The sequence below is a fragment of the Chenopodium quinoa genome, unplaced genomic scaffold (genome assembly GCF_001683475.1).
Source record: "Chenopodium quinoa cultivar QQ74 unplaced genomic scaffold, ASM168347v1, whole genome shotgun sequence".
Taxonomy (NCBI): Eukaryota; Viridiplantae; Streptophyta; class Magnoliopsida; order Caryophyllales; family Amaranthaceae; genus Chenopodium; species Chenopodium quinoa.
The window spans coordinates 12,953,166-12,977,366 of NW_018742204.1; the positions used below are offsets into that span (position 1 = coordinate 12,953,166).

A 24,201-nucleotide genomic window follows, 5' to 3' on the forward strand; every position below is an offset into this window, starting at 1 on the left:
GACGTCTTATGTTGACTTCCCTTATACCCCTTCCTATACGGCTACACGTACAATAATTCCCTTTTTTTTTTTTTAATTTTTTTTATTTGGTGTTTAGAGAGCCACAAGGAGCGGTAATGAGAATCAATTTTAAGATAATTGGGAGGGGGTCTAACAACTTGAGCTATCCTTCACTCCCAATTTCGTTTTTATTTTCTTAGTACTCCGTGGTTAATTTTTGTGCTATTTTATGTGTATGACATTGTAAGAATAAAATAAATAAATAAATAAACTATAAATTACATATAACTTTAATTAAAAGTCTTAAAATGGTTTCCTCATTTAAAAAAATTCTTAAAATGGGCACTAATAGCCTTATACTCATGTTTTTCATACTTTTTATAGCTAAATAATCTATTAATTATTATTAAAACAAAACATTGCTGACATTATCAACCTTTAAACTATTTTAAGTGTCATTCTCACATTAAAATTTTCCCACATTTATAAGTATGATGTCAACAATTATTATTATTTTTTTAATCTACACTATATATTTTTCAAACAAAAAATAATTGCCACTCTATTTTACACAAATGATAACAACTACAACAATTTTTATACATAATAATAACAATTTTAAAATCATACAACGCACGTGTCTAATCTAATATTTGTACAAATATGAAATTTTTTTTTTTGCGGCCAATAATAATTAAGTTATAGTCATTTCACTAATAATTAACTCTTTTTTTTTACAACAAGCAAGAAGCTAGCACTTTATTACTCCATCAAAACAGCATTGTCTTTACAAATGGACTCATGTATCTCTAGGGGATACTCTTCAAGCCATATGCGGCATTCATTAAAGCTAAAGCTTGGATTTGCTAAACAATGTGCTACCCCATTTCCCGTTCTCTTAACAAAAGAGAAAGACAAATGTTGACATCCCTCTGTAAGCCGAAAGATATCTTGCAACACTTTCCCAAACGCATTTGGGGGGTTGATGCCTTTCTTCATATGATGGAACAATTTTAAGTCATCTGTCTCAAGTACGAGCTTGTTGAAGTCGCGCCTGCTTCCCTAGCATAAAGCACATTTTGCCTCATTGCCATCGCTTCCCCAACATCCACCTCGTAAGCCCCTTCTTGAACCTCGCAGCATGCCATCACCACATCACCCGTTTCATTCATCCCTTAGCACCCCTCCCAGACCAACCTTCTACTGCCCAACAAAAGCAGCATTTGAGTTCAATTTATACGTTCCCACTAGAGGAGGTTTCCAGATTGCTCTAAGGGGCTGAACCGGCTGCTGAATTGCTGTTTTTTCAAGAGCATTTTCATACTCTCCCACGACGAGGCTGACAACCTTGTGTAAAACATCAAAGTCCCCTTTTCGCTTTACTTGCATGTACTGCTGCTGCCAGCCAGGATCAGCTCAAGTCAGCATTAGTGGCTTGCTTACTGTATACACCTGAATCAGAAGATGTGCCATGTCAGCAATCCGTGACTCAAGCATATTTGCCAGGTCATCAATCTGTGCATGGTAATACAAGTCAGCAGCAAACCTAACAAATTCTGTTATAGAGAAAATAACAGAATTTGTCTTGTTCTATAACTAACTTCCAGCTGGTTGTTAGAAGGTTGTTATTGGTTTGTAATAGCCTAGATAGTTCGATTACAGTAGTATAAATACTTGTAAACTTCTCTATTTTGTAAGATGATGGATTATTCTCCAAGTTTTCTGAAATGAATATAACTTCTCTTCTTCTCCCAAATTCTTTTCAATAAAAGTTTTCTTCCTGTATTCTGTGAATTTTATCATGGTATCAGAGCAGTAATGATCTGCAATTTTTCCGCAATTTTGATTTTAATTTTTGATCAATTGATTACTCAAGAAGAGTATCATTTTTCTTCAAATCTGATTCAAGAAGAATTCGATCTGATTTACTTCAGAATTCAAGAAGTTCTGACTGGTTTTGATTTGATTTCAAGAAGATCTTGATTGTTTTTCCAGCTTGATTTGAGATCTTCAATGGCAGGAGCGGATACTCTACCATTGATGCAGGATCCTTCGAGTGTTTACTTCATACATCCTTCAGAAAAACCAGCAAATCCTCTAGTTTCAGACAAGTTTAAAGGTGAAGGCTACTCTGAATGGAAGAGAGGTATAATTCTTGCCTTAGCTATCAAGAATAAAGTATGTTTCATTGATGGTTCATTGCCTAAACCTACTGATGTTAATAGTCCTGAGTTTAAGGCTTGGAATAGATGCAATTCTATGGTTATGTCATACTTATTGAGGTCATTAGACACTGGTTTAGCAAAGAGTGTTCTATTTCTTTCTACTGCTAGAGAGATATGGAAAGATCTTGAGGATCGTTATTCTGTAACTTCTGGACCACAGTTTTATGGATTACAGCAAAATCTGAGTGAAATTAATCAAGGAGATAGTAGTATTGCTGATTATTTCACAAAATTGAAGGTTATATGGGATGAATTGAGTAGTGCCAGTCCAGTGCCTGCTTGCAGCTGTAATGGTTGTACCTGTAATTTGACACAAAAATTCTTGAAAGTGCAGCAAGAAGAAAGACTGATTCAGTTGCTTATGAAGTTAAACAGTAAGCATAGTTCTGTCAGAACTAATATCTTGATGATGAATCCGTTGCCAAGCATTTCTATGGTTTACAGACTCCTGGTTCAAGATGAGAAGCAGCAGCAAATGACAGTTCAATCAGAAGAGAAGTCAATGGCATTTGCTGCAGCAGAGCTTAAACATCATGCTGGAAATTATGCTGGTTATCAAGCTGGTTTTAATAAGAATTACAAGCAGAAAGTTATGGTTGGACAAGATAACAAGTTTATGATGCAGAATAGGAAAAAAAAATTATGTGATCATTGTAAAATAGGTGGTCATACTACCAACAAATGCTGGAAACTGCATGGTTATCCACCTAATTTTGCAGGCAAAGGAAGAGGCAAGAAGTTTGCTGCTCTTGCTCAAGGTGAAGATGATGAAGATGATGTCAGGCATATCTCAGCAGAACAATACCAGCAGTTTCTTGAATATTGCAAGAAATCAGAGACAGAACAGACTGAACACACTGCAAATGTAGCAGGTACTTGCTTAATCACTTGTTCTAATTCAAAGTGGATTATAGACAGTGGGGCTACTGATCACATTTGCAGTAATCTTGATTGGTTTGATGATTATGCTGTGTTTGATAAGACTGTTAAAACAATTACTATAGCAGATGAGAAGAAAGCAGAAATTAAACACACAGGTGATGTAAAAATTGGAAATGGTATAGTACTTAAAAATGTACTGCATGTTCCAGGATTTCAGTTTAATCTGATTTCTACACATAAATTGTGTAAGGATTTATCTTGTGACATAGTATTCACACATGATAAATGTCTGATTCAGGATCATTCTCAGAGATGTACAGTGGTTCTTGGTAAGCTTGAGTCAGGCCTGTATGCAGTATCTGATAAGGTTGATATAGAGAATAAGGAGTTTTGTTTGGACAAGGATCATGCAGCGCTTGTGTCTGTGAGTGAAGAAATTAAGTTTTGGCATTTGAGGATAGGGCATTTACCATTTGAGAAGTTTCATCTTGTTAATAAGGCTTTGCCTAGTATAGGAAAGAATTGTGATGTCTTATGTCAAGTTTGTCCTAGAGCAAAGCAGTCAAGAAAGTCTTTTCCTGTCAGTTTTTCTAAGACATTTAAGTGTTTTGAGCTCATCCATGTTGATGTATGGGGGCCATATAAAGTAAAAACACATGACAGTTGTACTTACTTTCTTACAATTGTAGATGATTTTTCAAGGAATACTTGGACTTTTACGATGAGAAATAAAAGTGATTCTGTTGATATTTTGTCCAATTTCATGATCTTTATTAATACACAATACAATCTCAAAGTAAAGTATATTAGAACAGACAATGCAAAAGAACTGTGTGAAGGCAGAATATTGAGTGTTTATCATGGAAATGGGATAAAACACCAGAGGAGTTGTGCTGATACACCTCAGCAAAATGGGGTTGTAGAGAGAAAACACAGGCATCTACTTGAGACTGCCAGAGCTCTTTATTTTCAGTCTAGGTTGCCTGTAAGATTTTGGGGAGAATGTTTATTGACTGCAACTTACTTGATTAACAGAATGCCTCTCAGTTCAATTGGTTCTGAGATTCCTTTTGAAAAATTGAACAAAGTCAAGGTTGATTTACAGCACCTAAGGGTGTTTGGGTGTCTTGGTTATGTTTCTACTCTGAAAACAAATAGATCAAAATTTGATCCTAAAGCTGTACCCTGTGTTTTAATTGGTTATCCACCCAATCAAAAGGCATATAAGATGCTTAACCTTGAAAATTCCCAAATTATCATCTCAAAGGATGTTACCTTTCATGAAAAACACTTTCCTTTTCATTTGTCCTTAACCAAACACAAACCTGATCCCATTTTTCTACCATCAAACACAACCTTAAATTTGGATAATTCATTTGAATATCCAGATGTTTTCTCTTTTTTAGAACCAGAACAAGCTACTCATTCTGATTCTGAGCATTCTGATGGTTCTGTTTCTCCTCAGCATGCCTCAGATTCACATTCTTCCCTTCACACTCCAAACACTCAGTCCATAAACACTCAAACTACAAATACAACCCAGCTTAATCCTGTTCCTAACTCTTCTGAAGTCAGACAGTCTTCAAGACCACATGTTACACCAGTTTGGATGAAGGATTATGTTTGTCCTGCTCCCACAGGAAGACATTGGTGTAATGTGGTTCATTATGATCAGCTTCCTAGTTCCAATAGAGTTTTGGTTACTGAAATGGCTAAGGTGGTTGAACCAGTTAGTTACCTTGAGGCTTCTCAAGATGAAAGGTGGATAGAGACTATGCAGAAGGAAATCAGTGCATTAAATGCCAATGACACTTGGGTGTTTACTGATTTACCAAAGGGAAAGAAGGTCATTGGATGCAAATGGGTGTTCAAAGTCAAGTTAAAAAAGGATGGTTCCATTGAGAGATTTTAGGCAAGGCTGGTTGCCAAGGGTTTCACACAGAAATATGGTGTGGATTATCAAGAGACTTTCTCACCTGTTGTCAAATTACCAACTGTGAGATGTCTTATTTCTATTGCTGTTAGTAATAAATGGATTATTCATCAGCTTGACATTAATAATGCCTTTTTGCATGGTGATCTCTCTGAAGAAGTGTATATGAGAGTTCCTGAGGGGGTTTCTAATCCTGATAATAAGGTGTGTTTGCTCAAAAAGTCATTATATGGCTTAAAACAAGCAAGTAGGCAATGGTTTGCTAAGTTGACTTCTCAGCTGATTTCTATGGGTTACAGTCAGTCAAAGAATGATTATTCTTTGTTTTTGAATTCTCAGGCTTCAAAGACAATTATTGTTGTTTATGTGGATGATATTCTCATTACTGGTTCAGATGTTGCAGAAATTCAGACAGTAAAAGGTACCTTACACAATAAGTTCAGCATTAAGGATCTAGGTGAGCTGAATTATTTTTTGGGGATTGAGGTATCTAGACTTCCTATTGGGGTAGTGCTGACTCAAAGAAAATTTACTAAGGAGCTTCTAGCAGATAGTGAGCTTGATGTGTCCAGGGTTGCTAAGACACCATTGCCTGTTTCTCTGAAGCTGAAAGCTATTGATACAGACTCTTATAATGATCCTGCAAAGTACAGATGCTTGGTTGGCAAACTTAATTTTTTGACCCACACTTGACCAGATTTATGCTATGCTGTTCAAACTCTCAGTCAGTATTTGCATAATCCTGGTATTTCTCATTTCAAAGCCTTGCATCACTTGTTAAGATATGTTGCATGTACTGCTGGTCAGGGGATTTTGATTGAGTCTGCAAGTCATCTTGTTCTTCAAGGCTATTCTGATTCTGATTGGGCTGCATGTCCTGATACTAGGAGGTCAGTTACAGGGTTTGTTATGCTACTGGGTCAAAGTCCTATTTCCTGGAAATCTAAGAAGCAAGGGACAGTCTCAAAATCTTCTTCAGAAGCTGAATATAGAGCTATGGCAGCAGCTGCTTCTGAAATTACTTGGCTTGTGAGACTACTTCAGGAGCTAGGAGTTCCTAACTTGGGTCCAGTTCAGCTTAAATGTGACAATCAGTCTGCAATTCACATTGGAAAGAACCCTGTTCACCATAAAAGAACCAAGCACATTGAACTTGATTGCCATTTTACAAGAGAAAAGGTGTTTGAGGGTCTAATTGAGTTGGTTTTTGTTCCAACTAAAGAGCAATTGGCTGATGTTTTTACTAAGATCCTTAGTATTCCTCAGCATTCTCATATTTTGTCCAAGCTAGGAATGATTGACCTTCAATCACCCACTAGCTTGAGGGGGGTATTGAAGCATGTACTGCTGCTGCCAGCCAGGATCAGCTCAAGTCAGCATTAGTGGCTTGCTTACTCCATACACCTGAGTCAGAAGATGTGCCATGTCAGCAATCTGTGACTCAAGCATATTTTCCAGGTCATCAATCTGTGCATGGTAATACAAGTCAGCAGCAAACCTAACAAATTCTGTTATAGAGAAAATAACAGAATTTGTCTTGTTCTGTAACTAACTTCCAGCTGGTTGTTAGAAGGTTGTTATTGGTTTGTAATAGCCTAGATAGTTCGATTACAGTAGTATAAATACTTGTAAACTTCTCTATTTTGTAAGATGATGGATTATTCTCCAAGTTTTCTGAAATGAATATAACTTCTCTTCTTCTCCCAAATTCTTTTCAATAAAAGTTTTCTTCCTGTATTCTGTGAATTTTATCAACTTCAAAGAGCCACGAGTTTCTTCTTAACCAAATACCCCACGCCAAGGACCAAAATAAATCCCACCACTTAGGATCAGTGATTTTACCTTTCATTATTGTGCACCACTCCCTGAAAGTGGCCTGTTCTTCAGCATAAGTGTCAAGGCGAAGAGCAGAAATTTCCAAAGCGAAGAAACCGAAGTGCACCAGAGCAGCATGTGTTCGAGACTTTCCTTCTCCTCCCCACACATAGGGCATCTGTCATCCATATTTATTCCTCTAGCCACCAGATTACCTCTATCTCACTGCTAACCCATTCTTCATACACTTCCACACAAATAGCTTCACTTTGGGTGGAATACCAACTAACATGCCATATAGCTTTCCAATTGAAAGCTTCTTGTGTTGCTGAAGTGGACGCTTTACCTTTCTCCTCCTCTTCAATCAGTAAGTTATATGCGCTCCTAACATTATAAGAGCCATCATTCGAGAAGTGCCATGTCCACCCATCTTCCTCATCATACAAAAGGATCGGAATGCTACAAATTTCCAATGTCTCACGTTCTGTAAACAGATCCCTGAGTGTATCAATACACCATTTTTTGTCCTCCCAAAGCAGGTACACATAAACTGGAACGTTAGCTCCAGTCCCCATGCTTGAGTAAATTGCGAAAATTTGGCAGTTTGGGTACCCACGGGTCATTCCAGATATTTATCGAACTCCCTCTACCCACCATCTTTCTCGCACCTTTTTCAATCACATCACGAACACTCAAAATTGACCTCCAAATAAAGCTCATGTTTGACATAGTTTTTGCTTCAAAATAATTTGAATGAGGAAAGTACTTCCCATTTAAAAACGAGTCATAAGGGAATTCTCATTCGTCACAATTCTCCAAGCTTGCTTTGCGAGAATTGCCCTATTGAACATCTTCATATTACGAAAACCCAAACCCCCTTGATTTTTTTGCTCGGCACAATTTGTCCCAAGCAACCCAAGACATTCTCCTTTCTTCCCTCTTGTAGAGAATAATTTCAAGCCATTAAATCCCACTAGCTTGAACCCCACTGTGATCATACACTAAAGTACGGCGGCGTCCAAAAGGGAAGAAGATAGAGCAAAAGAGTCGCCAACAAGTTTTTTAGGAACTTGTAAACCGTTCACGAGGTGAAGGTTACACCCCTTAACGATCCAAGAGACGTCAACTCCATAAGGTCTAGAACCAAATAAGGGTTCGGGGATGAAGGTACAAATCCAACCTAAAAGAGATTGAACCTGCCCTAATGATAGGCCTCTACTTTATTCTGATCGTATTCATGTGCGCTTTCTAATTAACATGAAATCAATAGGATTAACCCTAAACAGTTTATCTATGTTGGTTGAAAATTAATGCACAAATAATTCTATTATTGGCGATCACTTGAAATTATAATCACAATTAATCCTAACAAGATTATTAATTATCTTATTAAGCGTGATTACAAGTACCAAATTCCCTTTAAACATGCAATAAAAGGTGTGATCAAGAAATAAATATCATCAAGCAACATAATAATAATAATCATGAAAAATAATCATGGTAATCATAATCATGTTCATGTTAATATTAAAGCATAATAATAATAGCAAGATCCTAGGCATGATAATTATAATAATCATATCATTATAAATAAAATAATCATCAACAAAATAATAATAATAATAATAATAATAATAATAATAATAGTAATATTCATAATAATAATAATCATAAAAATAATCATGGTAATCATAATCATGTTCATGTTAATATTAAAGCATAATAATAATAGCAATATCCTAGGCATGATACTAACAAGATTAATAACAAACCCTAGAATGTCACTAAGCAATAAAAATCAAAACTTTAGTCCTAACATGATACTAACAATCATAAATATTAGAAAGAACGTAGGAAACATCATAACAATCATATTTAATATTAAAATTACCCTAGACATGATACTAGGAATATCATAATAACTATATAAACATGATTTCTACATCATAACATCAATAAATCAATTAAAGTACTTACTTTGATGCCTCGTACCACTTTCTAATAACAAAATACACACGTTAGTAACTTCAAGGAAAATAATAATCAAAACAAATTACATTAAATAATTGAAAGAGAGATTTGGGACCAAACCCTCAGAAATTAAACTTTTCACGTCTAGGGCAAAGGCAACTTCGAATATGGCTAGGGGTATCTAAATCTTGTGAATGCAGAATTTTGTATGTAAAAAGCTAGTTTAGAAAAAGAGAGGGAGAAAGAGAATAATCAAGAAAATCTTGATGAGAGATGGTGAATGATTTAGAGAGAATTAGAGAATTAATGATTGCGAATGAAAACTGATTGTAGGTGAATGATGGATGTAGATGATTGAAAAACGGAGTTTTTAATACGATATTTATAAAGAAAATCAGCCAAAAAGATAAATTAAACAAAACAGAGTCTGACGCTTAAAAAACAGAGCTGACGCCAACCCTGGCTAGCTGGCGCCAGGCACCAACATTAGCGCCAGGCGCCAAGGCCTGGGGTCAGACGCCAAGCTTAAATTTAACGCGTTTTCGAAAATCAGATAAGTTTGCCGTACTGGAGGATAAAATCGTATAATTTCCTCAAAAATGCTATTTGATTTTGATTAAAACTCTGAAAAGTCAACAAAAGTCAATTCATTAATGCTAATTGAATTAGGAATGAAAAAAACCTTCTAGAAGATTCTAGAAGACCAAAACCATTCCAAATTGCATTAGGAATGATAAATCATATTAGGCCCTCCCCTAGATCATTGGGCCGTAGTATATAAAGCTCAAACCGGGCCCAGTTTAGTAAATTGGCCATAACTTCCTCAATATTCATCGGAATTGGGCTTATAATATATCGTTGGAAAGGTCTTTGCAAGCCCCATCCAACTACACTACTATTGGACCCATATCATGGACCAAACAAACTGGATTAGCTGTTTTCTTAAAATAAGTTTTCAAAAACAGAGAGAAGAGAAAAGAAAATAAAACTTTCCGCAACACTAGACTTTCCACACTTTCGCTTCATTCGATTATGATTCGATGCAAAAGGTACTCGTCACTGGGTTTGGTTTTGGGGAGACACAAATGGGTGTCTACATAAGCCCCCACTTTGACTGAGTTTGGAGAAACGCGAGTTTCGAAAACAAAAGTCAAAGTATCGATAGGGACGGAGAATGATTCAGAACGTTCTGCGATCCTAAATCACTCTTGTAACGTCGATACCTGAAAACTAGCGTTAGTTAAACAGATAAAAGAGTTAAGAAACGCGTATCTTGCACTATCGAGCACACATCTCTAAAAGTAACCAATTGTTTTGATGACCTCTACAAGCTAGAGAATGCCATCCCGCTTGAAAACCGCTACGCCCGTAACTGCTTCCAAATTTGGAAGATTGCTTCGCCTGAAACGATCCTCCCCCGCCATGATAATATTCCATGTCCAAGGGAATACCATCGAAAATTATCTCTCTTGAAACAATCCTCATCCGCATTGATAATATTCCACATCCAAGGGAATACTATTGAAGATTATTTCTCTTGAAACAATCTCCATCCGCATTATGACCATCTTCCATGCCTAAGGGAACATGATCGAAGACAACTTCGCCCGAAATTACCTCCAGTTGTTTGTGAAAACTCTCCGCAAGCTAGGGAATGCCGTCGAAGATATCCTCACTTGAAGTCATCCTAATTTGATGCGATAATTTTCCAAAGGAAATTACCGAAGACCCACGCCTGTCGATCTTTAAAATTTCGCCTGAACTTTGCTTCCACTATGCCTGTACGTCGGCGCTCTTGTTGCTTTGAACCTGTACGTCGGTGCTTTTGTTGTGATGACAATCCTCTTTTCTTTGGGAATAGTTTCCAACACAACTCTTGTATGATGTATGACAATCCGATTTAGGGAAAGTTGTCAATGCTTCGTAACAATCCATCCTTTGAAATGTTGCCACGATGAAGCGACAATCCGTATCTCGGAAATTTTGCCAAAATCCAATTTTTGGAAAAAGTTTCCAATGCTTCGTAACAATCTTTCATAAGAAACTTGCTACGATCGACAATCCACATCTTGGAATATAACTCTTGAAAGAAATCCACCTTGGAAATTTGCCAACGCTATGCGACAATCCTTTTGGGAAAATATTTCCACTATTGACAATCCGCGTCTTGGAACAATTGCAAAAAAGAGTCGACCGTCAATCCACTTCGGGAAAATTTTCCACTTGCTAAAGACAATCCACGTTGATGAACTTTTGCCAAAATTTATGATGAGTAGAGACCTACGACAATCCTTTGGGAAATTTTGCCATAGGGAACTGGGTGTATGACAATCCAATCTCGGAAAACTTGCCTGCGATCTATGAATGTATGACAATCCAAACTTGGAAAAACTTGCCAATAAAGAAGGAGCACGACAATCCACGCTTGGAAACTTTGCCAGAGATGACAATCCAATATTGGAAAAAATTGTCGTTGAAGAAGATGCACGACAATCCATTTTTGGAAATATTGTCAGTTGGTGATGACAATCCAATTTTTGGAAAACTTTGTCGTTTAATCAGAATGCGCGACAATCCATATTTGGAAACATTGTCGTTTAAGTGTTTGCTTTTGAACCGATGCTTTGGTGTTTGTAATGAGCCAATACTTAGGCGCTTAAGCTAAGTGAGACGATCTTTCATCAGGTCAATCACTTATTGCGATTGTAATCAAACTGACTACTTAATCATGTCAAATTGCTTATAGGGGCTAACTGGCGTACCAAGGAACCCGAAATTGTTGTATGAGGTCGAAATCACCTTTCTGAGAGGCTTCGAGCTCTGTCGTTGCTGAAAAGATTTAGCACCAGGCGCTGGAGTAGGTTCTTCCCTGTTCTGCTGCACTTGTATTTATTTTTAACTATAGAAATTTGCCAATTTCTTTAGCCATCTTAGGGTTGACCTAAGGCTTAATGTTGCTTGACTCATCGACTTGACACGACTCAAGGTATAAACTTGACTCGATATGATCGACTGACTCGAGGTTGACTCGACTCAAACTGTTTGACACATGTGTTAGACTCAAATCAAAGTGATATGACACGACATGACTCAATGTGTACATGACTCGTGTGTGCATTGTAATGTGATCGTGCGACTCGAAAAATGCAAAAATTTTCCATCATTTTTGTGGAGAGTACCGACTTTCTCCCGAAAAAGAAAGACGCAAAAAAGAAAGAAGCGAAGTTTTGAAGATGCATGTTGAATGAGCTTAGTCAAATGTCATTTGATACTATCTCTCAAGGTGCAAGGATTAACCCATCCTAGGCTATCTCAACTGTTGACTCAATGATGAAAGCATTTGGGTAACTTAGGCACGGAGGCTAAGTACTTCATACTTCAATGTACAATGACAATTATGATTAATGAGTGATTTTGATGTGACAAGGCATGCTTCAGCGTTGTGTTAAGATTCCATGACAAAGGGTTCCTAAGGGAAGTATATTTGGTCATGTATCTGTGCAGTGTGTGATAGTGACACTAAAGCTAGGCCACAAGAGCTAAGTGTGTGGAAAAATATGTTATTGAAAAGAGTCAAATGGTGGTGACTCTTAGGCTAGGTAAGCTAATGATGTAAGGATCAAGCCCCCAAGTCTAGCTCTAAGTAAATAGGGATGAGCATAGGAGGTCCCTTGATATGATCATGGTGTAAGTGTGTGAATATGAATATGAATGCATGTTTATTACGGCCGCACCTCGATGTGAGGTTGCCTACGTATCCGTTAGGAATCAGGCCGAACGTAGCTCTAGCCGAACCTCGCACAAGTGTGTATACCTCAAAAAGGACTTTTTAAGGGTTGTAACGTGGTTAGGCTAAAGGTTTGAAGAAGAAGGGGATAAAGGCTCAAGACCCTCGATAAGCCCCCAAGGTGTGCAACCTTGCTTTTGAATATTTGTATTTTCATGCTTGGGGTTTTCTACTCTTTTTTTTTTTTTTTTTTTGCTTTATTTATTTTACTTTTATAAGTGTGGGCAATCCCGATCATGCGGTCTATCACTCACTTGGCATTCATGTTTCTCAGGCACGGTACCAAGCACTCGATAAGAGACGCAATCTGAGACGTGTTCATATCGAAGACATTTTCATATCAAAGACATTGGAACACTTGCTCTTTTGTACACTTTTATTTATTTATTTTTGCTTATTTTTGCTATTTTAATCTTTTGAATTTGCTCAAGATTTCTTTAGAATTGCAAAGGTTGCACACCATCCCATCCCAAGGTTAGTAGATGTAGGTTGAAAAAAGAAAGGTCTATCGTTAGACGAGGCTCAAAGTGGTTTATGAAGAAAGGATTGTATATTAGAAGGGTGAAAGGCAATATGATGTGGCTACAAGGGGTGCCTCAAATCATTGGTATACCTTGTGCTTAATTCGACATGGATTTTTTTTTTAATGCGATATAATGAAATGATCATATATAAGGAAATAAATGCTCATTTTATTAAAAAGGGGAAAAGGAAAAAACTATAAAATTAATCTAAAGGAAAAGAAAAGGTGCCTATGCTAGACTTATAGGGGAAAGGAAAAAATGAAAAAGAAATAGAAAAAGAGGTCATGAAATCTTGTCGTTGAAGCTCGCCTCTGTCTTGTGTTGTTTGCTCCGACATCATCCAGTCTTCTCGCTGGCTAGAGGCAATGGGATCTTATTTGCCTCTATGAGATCTTGAATGAGATTTAGAAACCTATAGAATTCATCAGTAGTATGACCGCGCCCTCGATGATACTTGCAATAGGAATTTGGATTCCATCTCGAAGATCGATTTTCTGGTGTTGGATCCTCGGTAGGGCCAATAGGTTTGATTAATCCTCGATCGTAAAGACGGTCGAAAGCAGCATCGTAGGTCATTCCAATGGATGTGAACTCTCGCCTGGGTTTCCTTTTAGATCGTTGATTGTCCACGGCTAAGACACCATTATGGTCAAAGGCACTAACATTATTACTAGAGTGGGCATTTTCGGAAGAAGAAGGATTGTCGTTCTTCTTTCCTTTCCAACCACCGTGGTTATTATTGTTAGTAGCTTTTTGCTTTGCGAGGTCGTCTTCGATTTCAATTCCGATGTCATAAACGGCCTTGAAAGTATTCAAGTTGTGTTGATATTTTAAGTGCTTTGAATACTTTTCTTGAAGATTCTTGATAAACATCCTCACAGACTCCTTTTCGGTGGGGACCTCAATCATCTTAGCGAAAGTTTCCCTCCATTTATTAAAGAAAGAAGTAAAGCCTTCATTCTCTTTTTGTCTTAGCATCTCAAGTTGTCTATGGTTGGTTTTAACTTGAATATTGCACTTGTACCTATCAACGAAAGAGTTTACTATCGATTCTCAGGTAGAGGTTTTCTCTTTGTCAAGGGAGAAGTACCATTGTTGGTAAACGGTTTCAAGAGATAGTGAGAACAGAGAGGGAAAAACCTTCTTATCGATACCCTTAATACTCATTATGGTTTCGAAAGCTCTTAGATGAAAGTAAGGATTATCTGTTGCCTTGAATTTTGGGATGTCGTTGGCATTGAACTTCTGCGGAAGAAGATCTTTGTCCACCGAGACCCCTTGTGATGTAAGCTCTTGAAACTTATAATTGCTAGACAACTTGCTTAGGCTCTCTTGCATGAACCTAAGACGTGGTCATGGTGACATATACTCAAAGTGTATGCTAAGACTAGTGAGTGTAGGTGACATGTTGAGACTCGTGTCATGACCATGTGGCTAGACTATGTGACTAAGACTCGATTAATGACTCGACAAGGTGTTATTGACAGCGAAAATTAACCGAATTAATTAGCAAACTGGTTAATTAGACACTAGGTGATGACTCGACCAATAATCCAAACTGTCGGCCAAACGACAGGACTGGCGTCACACCATGGAGCTTGGCGCCAGACGACAGAGCTGTCGTCAGGCGCTACACTTCATAGTGTGGCGCTACAGCTCAGACCTTGGTGCCAATATTGGAGCTTCGGTCTGGGACTGTTTTCGGTATTATTAGTCAATCGGGGTATGCCTAATGTCGTACTAGGTCAATTCCGATTAAGATATTAGACTTTAATGACTCAAATTAATTAATTATTTAAATAGATAGGCAAAGTTCTTTAAGTCATTAATTTTTTAGTTTTGACACAAGTCAACAAACGGATAAGATAGAATATATATGCACAACAAATAATGCACACTTAGTCAAGTAGGCACAATATGATGCAATGAGTTTGCAACCTAACCATGGCTCTAGTTCTCTAAAGTTCGGGATATGGTTTAGTCAATAGAAGGTCCATGGTTAATTGTCCGGATGCACCGTGCGGAAGCCTAACCGTGAAGGGTTGGCGCGAGTGGATGGGACACCGCGAGCTTTAGAAAAAACTCGCTTCCATGGTTTGGTGAATTCAACATCTCGGATGTACCCTTTGTTGCACGGAGTGTTCAATCGGGTAGATGGAGCATGAATTCCCAGAGGGTTATGTCCATATGTAGAACACATATGGGTTTCAGAAAAGTGAGAAAAAATTCAATCAGGAAGTAGGATCGAGCAAACAATACGAAAAACCGGTCGAAATTAGAATGCATATTTCTGGTTCGGTATTGGGAGAAGTTGGCGCCAGCAAACAGAGACTGGCGCAAGCTTTTAACTGTAGCGCCTGGCGCCAATACTGGCGTCTAGCGCTACGGCTAAAATGCTGGCGCCAAGCTCTGGCCCCTGACGCTACTTCCCACATGCCTCAGAAGCTTTTTGTGCTCGATAAAATTTTCAAGTTTCGCGCGGTGTTATTTCAGTCCTAGTTGTAAAAGATATTTCTCAAATTTCCTACGTGTAAAATCCTATGTTTTAACTCATTACGGATGGTCTTTCCAATGAGATCTTTTTTATGCATATGACAATAATGCTAATCAAAATTACGCACATGAAATACTTAGAACTTTTTGAGTCTCATCCACTCATTATAAATCATTGCCGAAACAAATTCAGGAATTAAAATAGAAATCCTCCCTAGTGGAGTCGCCAAAAAACTGTAGGGAATAATTTCAAGCCTTTAAATCCCACTAGCTTGAACCCCACTGTGATCATACACTAAAGTACGGTGGCGTCCAAAAGGGAAGAAAATAGAGCAAAAGAGTCGCCAATAAGTTTTTTAGGAATTTGTAAACCGTTCACGAGGTGAAGGTTACACCCCTTAACGATCCAAGAGATCGTCAACTCCATAAGGTCTAGAACCAAATAAGGGTTCGGGGATGAAGGTATAAATCCAACCTAAAAGAGAATGAACCTGCCCTAATAATAGGCCTCTACTTTATTCTGATCGTATTCATGTGCGCTTTCTAATTAACATGCAATCAATAGGATTAACCCTAAACCTATTTATCTATGTTGGTTGAATATTAATGCACAAATAAATCTATTATTGACGATCACTTGAAATTATAATCACAATTAATCCTAACAAGATTATTAATTATCTTATTAAGCGTGATTACAAGTACCAAATTCCCTTTAAACATGCAATAAAAGGTGTAAATATCATCAAGCAACATAATAATAATAATCATAAAAAATAATCATGGTAATCATAATCATGTTCATGTTAATGTTAAAGCATAATAATAATAGCAAGATCCTAGGCATGATAATTATAATAATAATATCATTATAAATAAAATAATCATCAACAAAATAATAATAATAATAATAATAATAATAATAATAACAATAATAATAATAATATTCATAATAATAATAATCATAAAAATAATCATGGTAATCATAATCATGTTCATGTTAATATTAAAGCATAATAATAATAGCAAGATCCTAGGCATGATACTAACAAGATTAATAACAAACCCTAGCATGTCACTAAGCAATAAAAATCAAATCTTTAGTCCTAACATGATACTAACAATCATAAATATTAGAAAGAACGTAGGAAACATCATAACAATCATATTTAATATTAAAATTACCCTAGACATGATACTAGGAATATCATAATAACAATATAAACATGATTTCTACATCATAACATCAATAAATCAATTAAAGTACTTACTTTGATGCCTCGTACCTCTTTCTAACAATAAAATACACACGTTAGTAACTTCAAGGAAAATAATAATCAAAACAAATTAAATTAAATAGTTGAAAGAGAGATTTGGGACCAAACCCTCAGAAATTAAACCTTTCACGTCTAGGGCGAAGGCAACTTCGAATATGGCTAGGGGTATCTAAATCTTGTGAATGCGGAATTTTGTATGTAAAAAGCTAGTTTAGAAAAAGAGAGAGAGAAAGAGAATAATCAAGAAAATCTTGATGAGAGTTGGTGAATGATTTAGAGAGAATTAGAGAATTAATGATTGCGAATGAAAAGTGATTGTAGGTGAATGATGGATGTAGATGATTGAAAACGGAGTTTTTAATACGATATTTATAAAGAAAATCAGCCAAAAAGATAAATTAAACAAAACAGAGTCTGACGCTTAAAAAACAGAGCTGACGCCAACCCTGGCTAGCTGGCGCCAGGCACCAACATTAGCGCCAGGCGCCAAGGCCTGGGGTCAGACGCCAAGCTTAAATTTAACGCGTTTTCGAAAATCAGATAAGTTTGCCGTACTGGAGGATAAAATCGTATAATTTCCTCGAAAATGCTATTTGATTTTGATTAAAACTCTGAAAAGTCAACAAAAGTCAATTCATTAATGCTAATTGAATTAGGAATGACAAAAACCTTCTAGAAGATTCTAGAAGACCAAAACCATTCCAAATTGCATTAGGAATGATAAATCATATTAGGCCCTCCCCTAGATCATTGGGACGTAGTATATAAAGCTCAAACCGGGCCCAGTTTAGTAAATTGGCCATAACTTCCTCAATATTCATCGGAATTGGGCTTATAATATATCGTTGGAAAGGTCTTTGCAAGCCCCATCCAACTACACTACTATTGGACCCATATCATGGACCAAACAAACTGGATTAGCTGTTTTCTTAAAATAAGTTTTCAAAAACAGAGAGAAGAGAAAAGAAAATAAAACTTTCCGCAACACTAGAATTTCCACACTTTCGCTTCATTTGATTATGATTCGACGCAAAAGGTACTCATCACTGAGTTTGGTTTTGGGGAGACACAAATGGGTGTCTACACCTCTTTTGGCCCCAGAAAAAATTCTGAGACATTTTTTCTATCACGTTTAGAATGCTAACTGGAATAGAGAAACATTGCATTGCATAAGTAGGGATAGCTTGGGCCACCGATTTGATGAGAATTTCACGACCTGCCTGCTACAAAAAAATTTCCTTTCAACCCTTCAACTTCTTCCAGACCCGATCTTGAATACTCTGAAAAACAATTTTTTAGAACCTCCAATCTAAGTTGGAAGCCCCAAATACTTCTCGTGTCCTTCGACAGCCTTAAAAGATAACTTCATCTGAAGCATATTTTTCCTTTCAAGATCGATATTTCGGGTAAAAGACACCTCTGATTTTTCCATATTCAGTTTCTGACCTGACGCCATCTCATAGGTTGAAAGAATATCAAGAACCTTTTCCGTTTCATCCTCATTTGCCCGAATAAAAAGAAGACTGTCATCTTCAAAAAATAGGTGAGAGATCGGCTCCACATTTCTTCCAATTTTGATACCATGAATGAGTTTATTCCTCTCTACATCCCGAAGGAGAGCAGATAAACCCTCGGCACACATGATAAAGAGAAAAGGAGAAAGAGGGTCCCCTTGACAGAGCCCCCTGGAAGGCCTAAATTCCCGAGATGCTTGCCCATTCACCAACACATCAAAAGAGGCCGATGACACACAATTCATAATATTTTTCACAATAGAATCCGGAAAGCCAAATTTTTTCATCATTTTTTTTCAGGAACTCTCATTCTACTCTATCATAAGCTTTGCTCATGTCAAGCTTCAATCCCATAAAACCTTTCTTAATTACCAGTCTTCTTTTTCCGCAGATAATGAAAACACTCATACGCCACCAAAATGTTATCTGTGATTAATCTACCCGGAACAAAACTACTCTGAGACTCACTAATAATAGTAGGGAGCACTTTCTTAAGTTTGTTTGCAAGCACTTTCGAAACAATTTTATACAATATATTACACAGACTAATAGGTTTATAATCAACAGGAGACTCACACTAATAATTAACTCATGGTACAAATTTTTTTCTACTTCAAAAATTCGGCATTGAAAATTAGCGTCCCAAAAAAGAGAAAAAATTCCAAAAGGCGTTAAGATTATACGAAGTATATGTAACCGAGTAACTTTTTTTATTATTAAATAAAATATTCTATTTTACTGGGTACTTCGTAATTGAGAACATGAACCACATACAAATCATGAACTATTTTGTGCTTCTCGGTAAATATAAAAACTAGTACTCCGTACTTGTTATTACTCTCTAGTGTTATGGTGTTAATTAATTATGAAGGAAACAAGTTTAGTCGTTGAAAAGGAACATCTAGTGGTTGCATGTACTCCATTCGTCCCCTATTGATAGCCCCTTATGGACAATTTTTACGGGAATTAATAAACTCAAATAAGAATAGTTAAACTACATTGAAAAAGTAAATTGACATTGAGTATGCAAAAAAGTAGAGAGAGAAAGTAATAAAAGTACATGGGAAAATAAAATTTATACAAATATTATTGCAAATTGGAGGGAATTTTGATAAAAAATTAATATTAATGGTTGTTGGAAAAAGCAAATGGGGTGAACATTTTGGGATTAAAATTTTCCCATAAAAGACTATCAAAAGGGGATACAGGGAGTATGATTTTAAGTCGTTTTGCAACCATTAGAAAACTAGCACAAATGCACAATGCAAGTATATTATATTATTATTATTATTTAACATATATATATATATATATATATATATATATATATATATATATATATATATATATATATATATATATATATATATATATATATATATATATATCGAATGAAAATGTGGAAGTACATATATATATATATATATATATATATATACGATATTGCTAACGAGTGCCCCGGGGCATTAGATAAGGATAAATTATATTGATTGAAATGGTATAAAGTTAGGAATTCATGACAAAATCACGCGTCGTTCGGTGTAATTAATGTTAATTTTACTCTAATATTTGCACTTTAATTCTCTTATCTAATGCCCCGGGACGCTCATTAGCTTTTGCCATATAAATATGGTAATTTTAATTTCTGTTTGTTTAAGTACTATCTATAATAAATGCAAATATGCTTCTCTATATTGTGAGTTAAAATCAAGCTTAACTACACATGTCCTTTGATACCTTTCCAAAAAGGGAATTTCTTTTATAAAAAAAATGTATACATCAATTCCACTAAATTCAAGCATTTGTCAATGTTCTCGTTAGAAAAAGTTCTGACCTATATTCTATGCTAGCATACAGTACGTTTGGGCTGTTAGTTAACAAAATGATATTTTTAAATACTTAAAGTCCCTAAAAAAACAGTGTACAATAATTATCAACAAGTTATATCAAATCTTCCAAACATAAATAAACGATGCTATATATGAAGTATATGGAGTTCTTAATTTGAACCAATTAAATAAGCTGTTTTTTTTCTCCTTAAAGAAGTTAAGATTTTTGTTCAAACTTGTTTATTTACTTAGCCAATTAGGTCATCGAAACATATAAACTCATTTGTAGCCCGTATCAAGTTTGCATGATACGGTTCCGTCTTAATTTATGCATCGGTTTCTCATCTTCTTATTATTGATAACCAACCATACATGGATTTTGTTCAGCTCCTTTGAAATTTTTTAGTGTGCCATCTTTGCCAAAAACACATTCTTAGGGAAGTTTAGCAATTTCCTAATTTATCGTTTTAAAAATTAAAATGTCCAAAATTCTTTTATAAATTTTAAATAGAATTATAAAGTACAAATTAATTTATTAATTATGATATCAAATATAATAATTTCTTTTATTAGTAATGAATACATACCTTTTAATTATTGATTTACTAGGGGAAAAAAATTAATACAAATTCACGTACTTTACATACATTATAATTTTTTTTAAAGGGGCATCATAAAAAAGTTAGAAGTCAATAATAATTTATGCTCTCCAATAGATATTGGGTGGATTACAGTTTAAAGTACAAAAATAGAAAGTATAAAACACCCAAGTGTTGCAAGGCAGTTCATAGATTACATATGATGATGAATAATTGGCAGCTTAATTATGCTAAATAGGAAGTCATCACTCATCATCAACTACATTAATTAACTTAATTAAGCTGGTCATCATGCGTCACTTGAAGCCTGCTATTGGAAAATATATATATACACTTTTTTTAATTATAATTTTTTATTTCACCATATAATATAAGAAATTAAGTACATATTTATGCACTTGTATAATAATACTTAATATTATATACTCATACAATTTTACACAACAAGCTTATTAACTCACACCAGATTAACTTGTGAGACAAGATCGGGTTCCATTCCAATAGAGCTTCCCTTCTTACTTCCTATAAAAAAAAACACTTCGTAGTATATACTACATAGGAGTACATACTACATAACATAGGAGTACATCTTTATAGCAATATAATTAAAAATTATGCACTAATATAATAATACTACGTATAATATACTCATATAACTTTATACATCGAGCTTATTAACTAATATCAGATTCCAATCCGTTAGGACCCTTTTTCCTACCTATCAAAAAAGATATTTTGTATAACAATATAGAATATATAGTACTGTACTGTATATCTTTACATCAATAAAATTAAAAAAAAAAGAAAAAGAAAATTTAAAATTGTTCCGAAATGTAAATTCAGGTGCATGAAAAGCAATATAAAAATAAAAGTAAAGTTTGCATAAATCTTGACTATAGGGTACATAAATGTTCCAAAATTTCCAAACTAAACAGTAAACCAATAATTAATCCTTTGTTATCTTGTATATATACCCTTATTACATGCATCCCCACCTCTTAACACTTACCTCTCCCTTTCCATTTTTTTCCTCTTCACTGATTTTATTTTTCCTTATTTTCTCTCTCTACTTTCTTTCTCTTTAGATGGCGGAACTTGATCATTTTCAAAGACATAATAGACCCATTACTAATATCCACAATACACCATCAACACCCACACGGTTGAAGCTTTTCGGCATAAACGTATCATCTAAACACTCTATTTCGGAATTTGATCAGTTCGAGGAGGTGGAGTCATCGACTTCACCTCACTCGAAATCTTCTACCACTACTGGAGCAGGCGAATCATCGCCTGACTCTAGAGGTGGAGGTGGTGGTGGTGGAGGTGGAGGCGGGTTCTCTCCGACTAATAATACAGTCGGAGAGGCCGCCTCTAGGAAATACGAGTGTCAATATTGTTGTAGGGAATTCGCAAACTCACAAGCGTTAGGGGGTCACCAAAACGCGCATAAGAAAGAGCGACAACAATTAAAACGTGCTCAAATGCAAGCTACACGAAACGCAGCGGCAGCAGCTGCTGCCGCTGTTTCGTACGTTCGGAATCCCATTATTTCCGCTTTTACCCCGCCACCTCATCTTTTACCTGCTTCCGCCTGTGGGGCCCCGGCAGTTATGGTGCCGGGCCCACAGTCATCTTCATCACCTCCTGGTTGCTCTTCCTCCTGGGTGTATATGCCACGTGCTGCCATGCCATCTCTCCATGTGTCACACGGGTGCGTGTTTCCGTCATCGGGATCCAACGGTGGGAGTTTAGCCCCGCCGAGGGGTGCACCGGGGTTGTCGTATGATAGTTGTGTAGGAGATCAAACTAGCTTCAATAGGACGTCCTTTTCTCGGCAGGGTAATAAGGTTGACGGGCCTTCTTTGAGTAGGTTTAGTAGAAACACCGGGCCTGGGTTTGATGATGGTGTCGGGCTTGACTTGCACCTTAGCCTTGCTCCTGCTGGTCCTTGATTTAGAAAAACCCGGGCTGGGCCCAGGCCCGGACCCGGTGAGATTTATAGATTTTAATTTTTTTTCTTCTTAAAATTAAATTCTTTAAAATTTTAGAGATTTGGGTGGGTATGACATGTTAATTGTCGTCTTATTCGGGTTACCGGGTTTAGCTTGTAATGTTACTCTATTATTTTAGAAGTTTTTTAGAAGTTGGATCTTTGTACATTATGTTTCATCTTGATTCAAAAATATTAATTAATTTATTTGTTTTCAACATGCTACCTTTAAAATTTAACTTTAAAGGAATATGGATCTCTTTTTTTTTTTTTTCCAATAACGTTTGCAATTAATAGTATTTTTTTTTCAATTTATTTACTGATATGATGGTCTTGAAAGTGTATTCGTAAAATTCTATATACATTTGTGTGGAAGTAGGAATGGAGCATGATTCAACCATTAATACACATGTTTGATCTTTATTAGCTGATGAAACAATTTCTTTTATTACGGAATTCCACATTATAATTAGGATTTCGTAAAAGAAGATATAAGGTATCTCAATCCAGAAGGAATATGATTGAATTTTCCAATAACGCCTAGAAAGCTAGAAGAACCCCTTGCTTTTTGACAAAAGACACATGAAATAGTGTGAACCTGAGAATGAAACTAGCATGTACGTGTTGTTGCAATCTACAAAGAAAAAGGTGTAGAAAAGAAAATAAGAAAATAGCTTAATATCCATAACGTACTTTATAAGTTTACTAGTTTAATGATGTGAAACATTAGCTCTGAAAATTATATACACTTCAGTTTTGATCAATTACCTTTTACCTAATTAGTGAATAAGAATATTTCCATTTCAAATGTTTTTAAAATTATGTAAAAATGTAATCAATAATTAATGAGAATAAAAGTACATTCTTATACTTGTAATTACCAAAAAAAAAAAATCAATTGGTATAAAATTAGTATTGATTAGCTCCCCCTTCTTCAATCAAAATATTTTTTTTTTCATATTCATTTTCCTTGATTAGTGGGTTTGACATCATGCAATGTATACCTTTTCTTTAATATTTTAGAGGTACAAAAAAAACATAAGAATCTATAATGCTGTATTAATAAACAAATAAAATGTCAATTAAGTGTAACCTTATGACACTTCTTGAGGGCATTTGCTAAAATGTGCATTCTTCCACTTGATTTATGATATATTAAGAGCTTGCACGCTCTATTGTAGTAATGACGTCAAAAAATTGGCCAAATAGTAGTAAGAAATTCGAATATTGAAAATAATACGAATTGACTAAGACACTTGTTTGGTTATTTTGGAGCCACTCAAGTATAAAAATTGGATTTGGTTATTCAGAGTACATGGATATAAAGTAAGTAAGTCCCATCATACTTGTACTACACAA

At 35.7% G+C, this 24,201-nt stretch overlaps 1 protein-coding gene across 1 annotated transcript; it reads left to right on the forward strand.

Annotated features, from left to right (window-relative positions):
• The first annotated feature begins 21,592 nt into the window (after positions 1 to 21,592).
• On the forward strand, positions 21,593 to 22,995 carry LOC110718925 (zinc finger protein GIS3-like). The gene has a single exon (XM_021897867.1). It carries the CDS (start codon positions 21,935 to 21,937, stop codon positions 22,802 to 22,804), a length of 870 nt encoding a protein of 289 aa, XP_021753559.1. The 5' UTR covers positions 21,593 to 21,934; the 3' UTR covers positions 22,805 to 22,995.
• The last annotated feature ends 1,206 nt before the right edge of the window (positions 22,996 to 24,201 follow it).

Bases quoted from the DNA above. Each gene is read 5' to 3' on its own strand.
- LOC110718925 (XM_021897867.1), top strand. From the start codon at position 21,935: ATGGCGGAACTTGATCATTTTCAAAGACATAATAGACCCATTACTAAT.